Below are 8,857 nucleotides of genomic sequence, written 5' to 3'. Positions count from 1 at the left end.
CACCCTCGGGGGCCCCGTCCCCAGGGCGCTGCCACGCCTTCCTCCCCCTCCGGTCTCGCAGCCCGGGAGGTCGCGCGCTCTCGGGGAAGGTAAGCCCGCGCGGGTCAGCCAGGTGCTGGGGCCGGCCGGGAGCCGCCCTCCCCGCCGCGCTTCCTGCGGGGCGGGTCTGGCTGCGGCCCCGCCCCCAGGCCGCCCATAAATGCGCCTGTCCGGCGGACACCGCAGGTTCCGAGCGCTGTTTTCAGGTGACCGTGGGAGGTCGGCGCGGCCCGCGTCTGCGCTCGCTGCCGCGCCTCGGAGGGCGCGCCCAGGGCTCCAGCCATGCTGTTCTGGCACACGCAGCCGGAGCACTACAACCAGCACAACTCCGGCAGCTACTTGCGGTAAGGGCCGGGCGCGCACGGGCGCAGCTCCGGGGCTTGGGCGGGGGTCGGCGAGCGGGGCGCCGTCGGACGCCCGGGGGCGGCGGGGAGAGGAGCGCCCCTGCTGGGCCCCGGCCTCCTGGCTGTCTGCCCTGTGAGAGAAACCCTCCCAGAGTCCCACCTAGGGTCTGGCGGACTGACGCCGGCCGGACCAGACGCGCCGAGTTAGGGGCCCGAGTTAGGTGGGCGCGCGGAACCCGATGCCCGCGAGGGTTCGTCCCCAGTGACCGCGGGCCGGTGCGGGCGCGCACTTGCTGGCCGCAGCCTCAGGTCGGCCCACCTCCCGGGTCTCTCCTTCCTGCACGTGTGAGAGAAGTAGAGGAAACTTGCTGCCCTCAGCCCGGTGCCTGTCCCGGGGAAGCTCGGTCCCTGCTCTTGGCCAGTCTCCGCTGGGGTCCCTCTCCGAGCCTCGCGTCCTCAGCGGCGCCCTTCGTCCGGCCCAGGGCGGACGGTGGCGAGCGCAGACCCGCTCCGTAGGCTCGTGGGCCGACGACGGGAGGCAGGGGCGGCGGGCTCGGGAGGGGCTCCGGTGGTCCTGCACGTTTGCTGGAGGCCTGCGCGTTATTGCCCTGGGTGGAAATCTGCGGAGGTTTGACTAGCGCTCTTCAAAGGGAAAAGTTTGCCTGGTCACAGAGTTCTCCACAACCCCCTTTTAGGAAGTAGGACCCCCGTTTGCTTTAGTTCCCAGAGGATTGTTTTTCCCTGTTCTGCAGCTGGCCGGGTACTAATGGGCAGTCATTTCACTTTCTGAACTCGCCTGAACCAGCTTTAGCCTGTCTTTATTTCCATCCTAGTCACAGTTTATTAAATGTGCCTAATTTAACCCAAAGGGCATTTGATGTGGGCTCAAGGAAAGTGAATTATGAGGCCAAAGCAGTCAGGGCACTGACAGCCCCCAAACCAGAGCTACCATAGTGCTTGTTTTTGGCTCTACGAAGTTCCCACTCAGATTTTAACACGACTTAGTTGTAATTCCCGGCTTCTGGTAGGTATTTGTCCAGTAGTCTTCCCTGAAGACATTCCCCCATTCCAGAAGGCAGGAGACACTGGTTTTAACTGACATATCTGCTGTTTGTTTTTTTTTTTTTTTTTGAGAGGGAGCCTCAAGCTGTCCCCCTGGGTAGAGTGCCATGGCATCACAGCTCACAGCAACCTCCAACTCCTGGGCTCAAGCGAGTCTCCTGCCTCCGCCTCCCAAGTAGCTGGGACCACAGGCGCCCGCCACAACTCCCGGCCATTTTTTGGTTGCAGCCATCATTGTTGTTTGGCAGGCCCGGGCTGGGGATTCAAACCCGCCACCTTAGGTGTATGTGGCTGGCGCCTTAGCCGCTTGAGCCACACGCGCCGAGCCCATATCTGCTGTTTTTGATCCACAGGCCTGAGTAGTAGGAGACGGTAGCCTAGGACTGGCAGCCTTCCTGCGGCGGTGGTGTCCCTGCCGGGAAGCTGCTGGGGATGTGTGTGAAGCCCACTGGGGCCAAATCAGCTCCTCTCCCCTGGAGATTGTGTCCATTCACTTTCAAAAAATGCTACCACTGAATATATTTTTGCGGTCCTGCCCATTGCTATTTTAGTTGTAGTTTTGCTGAAATTTTAGTTTGTGACTATTAAGTTCCCTGTCCTATCTTAAAAATGAGTTTGAAGGTGACCCTGAGTTGAGAGTAAGAGTATTTAAAATTTCCTCAGTACCTACAATGACATCCCATCAGGGAACAATTCTCCTGTCATATTAGAGGTGCAGTTTTGACATTTGTTACTGCAATGGAAATTTGTGGAATACCTGGGATCCTTTTAGGATTTGGTATTGCATGAAGAGAGGAGGGTGGGAGTTGGGGGTGAAAGGTGCTATAAAGCCATGTCGGTTTGGGGGGGCATTTTGGGACCATGGATAAAGAAGGTCCGTATTCTTTACTTCACTTCTTGGAAGCTGGGGATTTTGCCCTCATAGAGGTTCACCTCTTTGAGGGCCAAACTGGTGGTCAGTGCATGTGCCTGACCCGTGACTCTAGAGTGAGGGCCTTGTCTTTTTCCTTGCTTTTTTCGTATTTTATTTTTGGTCATCTCCTCACTCTGCAGAACTCCTGCGAATTGTCTGACCTCACCAGGGTAGTGGCCTTTACTCCCTTCCCCTTTTCTGTTTGATGTTCTCGTGACTTTTATTCCTTGGCAAATAAGGATGCCAGGCTTCAAACAAGTTTCTGTTGAGTGATGGTTCTTAACCATCCCCCTCCACCTTTTTTTAAAATTTAAAGGCAGCAGCCCATGGATTATTAACTTAACATGGTCTGGGCAAACATGAAATTATGCAATCCCCAGGTGAGCAGGCCTGCTCGCTCCTCCTGTGTTCCTAGAGAACCACACAGGTTGGGAGTGTGCCCTGCTCTGGAAAAAGGAAGGTGCGGTGGTGGGGGTGGGGAAGCCAAGACAGTCCTCTTGCTCCCTGTCTTTTGGTGGTGGATGGTGGCAGGGGAGCCCTACCTGGGGTGGGTGTCCCAGATGTGCTGAAAGCCAGGCTTTTCCTTGTGAGAATTGGTTAGACATTGTTGGGGTGTGTGCTGGGTTTGTGTTGTAGAGTCATTCGTTTATGAGGTACGAGGAACAGATTGTACTGGTGACTGTGTTTATATAGTAAAGCGGGGTCAGCTAATTGGATTCCTAACCCAGGACCCACAAAGGGAGGAGGGTTATCAAGATAAAGGGCATGGGCACTTTTTTGGCACCCGTTTCTGTGCTGCTCTTAATTTAGAGGTCTTTAACACGTCTTGCCTGCTTACAGGTTATTCACATTTTCAATGATTTCTTTGTCCCTTATGAGGGCATTTAAAAAATACATTTAGAAACAACTTCCTCAAACAGTCACAGGTCGAAAGGGAGCTTATTTTTTTCTTGAGACAGAGTCTCACTCTGTCACACAGGTTAGAGTCCTGTGGCATCATAGCTCACTGGAACCTCAAACTCCTGGGTTCAAGTGGTCCTCCTGCCTGAGCCTTCCGAGAAGCCACAATGCCTGACTAATTTTTCTATTTTTACTAGAGATGGGGTCTTGGTCTTGCTCAATGTGATCTTGAACTCTTGAGCTCAAGTGATTTTCCTGCCTCAGCCTCCCAGAGTGCTAGGATTACAGGTGTGAGACAGGGTACCCAGCCTTGATTTTTTTTTTTTTTTTTTTTTTACCATGGGGAATTTTGTTTAGAGGTGGAGGAAAAGATCATTGAGCAAGCATGTCAAGATTTCCCATTTAAATTAAAAAACAGACTTGAAACCAAGGTCCTTTCCTCTTGTTTTGCCTCTGGGAGGGATTAGTATGACTCTCAAAACAGATATGGGCCAGTTGTCCCCTTTTAAGAAGGGACGGAGGGATGTCTCAACCTGGGTGACTGAAGCAAACAGTTTCTTCATTTGCACAGTTTACAGAGACTGGAGGAAAGCGTTGTAATAGTCTGAGAAGTGGCTGATAAAGAGAATTATAGAGTTTTTTTTAGAGATAGAATCTCACTTTGTCACCCTCGGTAGAGTGCTGTGGTATCACAGTTCACAGCAACCTCTAGCTCTTAGGCTTAGGTGATTCTCTTGCCTCAGCCTCCTGAGTAGCTGGGACTACAGGCACCCACCACAATGCCTGGCTATTTTTTTTTTGTTGCAGTTTAGCCAGGGCGGGGTTTGAATCCAACACCCTTGGTATATGGGCTGGCACCTTACTCACTGAGCCGCAGGCACTGCCGAATTATAGATTTTTAAAAACTAAAAATTTTTATTTAGATTTTTACTCTAAAAGCAAAGCTTTACAAGTAGTTGGTCTCTCCTGGATAAAAACGAAATAAATGGCTCCTAAAGGCCATTTTATTGCTGCTAGTTTCTTCCTCTGCCTGTCATGGAGAGGATTTCTGGAGATAGTAGGTAACTTTGCCTTTTTAACATCCTCTGTGAGCCAATTTGAATAAACCTGTTGCGGGCTGTTGAGGGAAACCAGAAGGGTGAAGGGATGGTTTACTCTACTGTGAAGCATGTGGAGTGTGCTGGGTCTGGGTCCATCTTTCCACCTGCCCCCTGCAGTGGGGAATGGGCTCCCAGGGCTCTGCTCTGACCACCCCGTCCTTCCTGTGTGTTGCAGTGATGTGCTCGCTCTGCCCATCTTCAAGCAGGAGGAACCCCAGCTGTCCCCTGAGAACGAGGCCCGCCTGCCACCCCTGCAGTATGTGTTGTGTGCCGCCACGTCCCCAGCTGTGAAGCTGCACGAAGAGACTCTGACCTACCTCAACCAAGGTAGGTGGCTGGAGCCCTGGCCAGGGCAGAACCCTTCATGTGAAAGGCCCATTTGAGCCCCATTACAATGTCACAGTGGGTGAGGGGCTGACCCTTGGAAAAGTTACTGGCTTTGGAGTAAGGTTAGGTTCCAATTCCATTTTGTAGCTGAGAGATACTAGAGCCTCAGTGTTTTTATCTGAAAAATGGAAACGCCAGCTAAAAGTGGTAACAGGGTAACATTCCTCACAGACCACCTGTGTGGAGCAGAGGCCCAGTGACTGGTAGTGTTATTACTATTTATTGTGACTATAATTAATGTCCTTGGAAGGCACAGATTGAGCACCTTTGGTGTAATACATTCTCTCTTCTTTCTGGAGCTTCCCCTGCAGTGTGGGGAGGTTGACTCATGTCCTGACCCAGCACTGTAGCTGGGTTGTCAGGCTGGACAGAAGCCTCTGTGGTTGTGGAGACCGGACTGCTCACATGTTCTGAGAGAAGTGGGCTTTGTGGTTGGAATGCCAATGCTAGCACTTTTAGCTCTGTGACTTTGAGCTGCCTTTTCTTCTGAGTGTCAGTGTTTTCATGTGTAAAAGGAGAAGTTTAATTTTGTGCCTGGTATGACAGCAGTTGTTCAATGTCAGACCATGTGGGGCAGTGTCCTGATAGATACTCTATCATGATCATATGTATGCGTTTATTGAGCATTCTTCCTGGGCCACATTGTAACCACCCTGGCATCGAGTAGATTTATATCCCCTCTATTTAAAAAATTTTTTTTGGAGACAGGAGCCTCAAGCTGTCACCCTGGGTAGAGTGCCGAGGCATCACAGCTCACAGCAACCTTCAACTCCTAGGCTCAAGCAAGTCTCCTGCCTCAGCGTCCTGAGTAGCTGGGACCACAGGCGCCCACCACAACACCTGGCAGCCGTCATTGTTGTTTGGCGGGCCTGGGCTGGATTCGAACCTGCCACCTTGGGTGTACATGGCTTGTGCCTTAGCCACTTGAGACACAGGCGCCGAGCCTATTTTAAAAAGTTTTTAATGAACTTCTTTTTTGAGACAGATCTAGCTATGCTGCCCAGGCTCCTGGGCTCCCCCTCCTGAGTAGTTGGGACTGTAGGTGCATGCCATTGGATCTGGTTCTATTTAAACAATTTTATTTGTTTATTTACTCATTCATTCATTCATTTTGAGACAGAATCTTAAGCTGCCGCCCTGGGTAGAGTGCTGTGTGCATAGCTCACAGTAACCTCCAACTCTTGGACTCAAGCAATCCTCAGTTTTTTTCTATTTTTAGTACAGATGGGCTCTTGCTTTTTTTTTTTGCTCAGGCTCATCTCAAACCTGTGAGCTCAAGCTGTCCACCTACCTGAGCCTCCCAGAGTGCTAGGATTACAGATGTGAGCCACTGTGCCTGGCCTAACAATTTTTTTTTAAAGTACCCTAGGTGTGAAATAGCTCTGGCCACCAACCCAGGCATCAAGCTGGGATGAGCAAAGACTGTCTGTCTGCTCTGCCCGTCACTGATGTACTACTCTAGCAGAGGGGCAGGGGACAGTGGTTTCTATATGGCCGCACTGAAGTGCAGGGATCTGTAGTGTCTTAGCAATTTGTCTTTTTTCTGTAGAACTTTGACTCCTCAATTTGGGGAACCAGCCGGGGGTGGAAGTCCAAAGTGATTCTCAGACTCTTTTCTAACTGCTGAACTTGCCAGCTTCTGGGCCAAGAAACAAGCTCAGAATTAGCAGCTGGCTCTGTGTTTATCTCCCTTTGGGTAGAAACAGCTCCCTCTCATTGTGAAAATAGCTCCATGGAGTGTGATGGCTTTTCCCTGTGGTTGGCCTTCTGAGCCAAGCTCCGTCAGTTGTGGAGTGTCTGGCTCAGACCCTGAGACCTGGGTTCCATCTGCAGGGCCAGTGGCCATTGATGGTGAGCAACATGGCCAAGTGTGTGTGTCTCTGTGTTTGTGGAAGGCCTCTGCCATTTTCTTTTCTTTTTTGTGGAAGGTCAAGTGCTACCAACTTGTGCACCTTTGAGCCCTTTCTTTCCTCTCTGGATCTCTGCTTTCTTGCTTAAATTTAGCATGAAAAAATTAGATGTTTACAGAGCCTGAGCTCTGATGGTAGTTCTTGTTCTTGGCCACGTCCTGTAGCACTGGGCCACATCGGGAGTGAGTCCGAGGTCCGAGGTCTTGTAACTGGATCAGAACATTGTGTGTTTCCTCCACCCCACCTCCACACTTTTTAATCAACTACTTTGGAAAATGTTTGGCATTCAGTACACTAGATCTTTTTAAAAGACTTTAAAAATGTTTATCCTTTTGTTCAATATAGATAAAAAAAGGGAAAAGAATTACCTTCATTGTCTCATCCTGTGTTCATTTGGTGTATTTGGTGTATTTTCTTTAGATATTTTTAAAATTATATTTTCCTGATTATTAAAGTATGTTTAGAAAAGTTAAAAGAACATTAGAAGAAAAATAAAACTAAAATCCTAAGTTCACCAGAAACCACAGCTAAACTTATTTCTACATATGTATCTTTTAAAATTCTATTCGCTGTGGCTGGGCGAGGTGGCTCATGCCCATAATTCCAGCACTTAGGAGGCCAAGGTGGGTGGATTGCCTGAGCTCAGGAGTTTGAGACCAGCCTGATCAAGGGCGAGACCCCATGTCTAAAAATAGCCAAGTGTTGTGGCAGACGCCTGTGGTTCCAGCTAATCAGGAGGCTGAGGCAAGAGTTTGATGCCAAGATCAAGCCCAAGAGTTTGATGCCACGGCACTGTACCGAGGGCAACAAAGTGAGATTCTGTTTCAAAAAAAACAAAAACAGAAACATAAAATTCCATCCATTGTATTTGTCAACTATTCTCTTGTCATTAAAGATACTTTGAGGACTTAAATTTTGTATAGTTCCATTCTTTGACCAGTTTCATATTATGGATGCTTGGTTTTCAGTTGTTAGAAATTAAATCCTGCTGGCTGGGTGCAGTGGTTAACACCTAATCCTTGCACTCTGGAAGGCCAAGGTGGGTGGATTGCCATTTGAGACCAGCCTGAGCCAGAGTGAGACCCCCATCTCTAAAAATAGCCAGGCATTGTGGTGGGCTCCTGTAGTCCCAGCTACTCAAGAGACTGAGGCAAGAGAATCACTTGAGCCCAAGAGTTTGAGGTTGCTGTGAGCTGTGATGCCACAGCACTCCACTGAGGGTGACAAAGTGAAATTCTGTCTCAAAACAAAAAAATTAAGTGCTGGTAGGATGAACATCCTTATACATAAAGCTTCTGTGAAATGCTGATTGTTTATTTATTATTATTATATTTTTAGAGACAGAGTCTGACTCAGTCACTCAGCAGTGGCGTGATCATGGCTCATTATAACTTCAAACTCCTGTGCGGGAGAGATCCTCCTGCCTCAGCCTCCCAAGTAGATGGGACTACAGGCACATGCCACCATGCCCTGCTTATTTTAAAATTTTTTTCATAGAGATGGACTCTTGCCTTGCTGTGTTCCTTGGGCTGGTCTTGAGCTCTTGGCCTCAAGTGACCCTCCTGCCTCAGCCTTCCAAAGTGTTAAGATTACCGGTGTGAATAGCTGCACCTGCTAACTTTTAAAATAAATACCTAAAAAGTAGAATTTCTAGATCAAAGGGTTTAAACATGAAGGTTTTTGATACATAGTACCAAATTGCCTTCTCAGGAGAATGTGCCAACTATCCCCTTCCCAGTATTGAGTATTGTCATCTGATGATAGTGAAACCTGGAATTTATTCGAGTAGCATTTCTATGATTGCTAATGCAGTTGAATATTTTAAAATGTATTTATTGGTCTTTATTTATTAGGTCTATGTCCTCTACACATATTTCTGTTGGCTTGTTTATCTCTCATTGATTAAAGAGTATACTGTTGATGAAGAATACTAACCTATTAGCTTCCATACGTTGCAAATATTTTTCTCTCTTGGTTGCTGGTCATTTACCTATTTTATTGTGTGATATCTATAGTGTGGGATATATGTCATGATTTTATTTTTTCTGTAGAAATCTATTTAAATGTCTGTAGTCGGCTTGGCGCCTGTGGCTCAAGTGGCTAAGGCACGAGCCACATACACCTAAGGTGGCGGGTTCGAATTCAGCCCAGCCCGCCAAACAACAATGATGGCTGCAACCAAAAAATAGCCAGGCGTTGTGG

The 8,857-nt window shown here is 48.8% G+C and overlaps 1 protein-coding gene across 1 annotated transcript in view; it reads left to right on the top strand.

The window, feature by feature from the left end:
• The first annotated feature begins 321 nt into the window (after positions 1–321).
• TFCP2L1 (transcription factor CP2 like 1) overlaps positions 322–8,857 on the top strand; it is a 57,853-nt gene continuing 49,317 nt past the window's right edge. Inside the window, exons 1-2 of the mRNA XM_003792643.2 lie at positions 322–383; positions 4,534–4,685. Coding sequence (XP_003792691.1) covers positions 322–383; positions 4,534–4,685 — 214 coding nt within the window. The remainder of the gene's footprint in view (positions 384–4,533; positions 4,686–8,857) is intronic.

The sequence above is a fragment of the Otolemur garnettii genome, unplaced genomic scaffold, assembly GCF_000181295.1.
Source record: "Otolemur garnettii isolate 467f Iridium unplaced genomic scaffold, OtoGar3 scaffold00059, whole genome shotgun sequence".
Taxonomy (NCBI): domain Eukaryota; kingdom Metazoa; phylum Chordata; class Mammalia; order Primates; family Galagidae; genus Otolemur; species Otolemur garnettii.
Note: the sequence above shows the minus strand (reverse complement) of the source record. Positions and strands in the feature narration are given on the sequence as shown.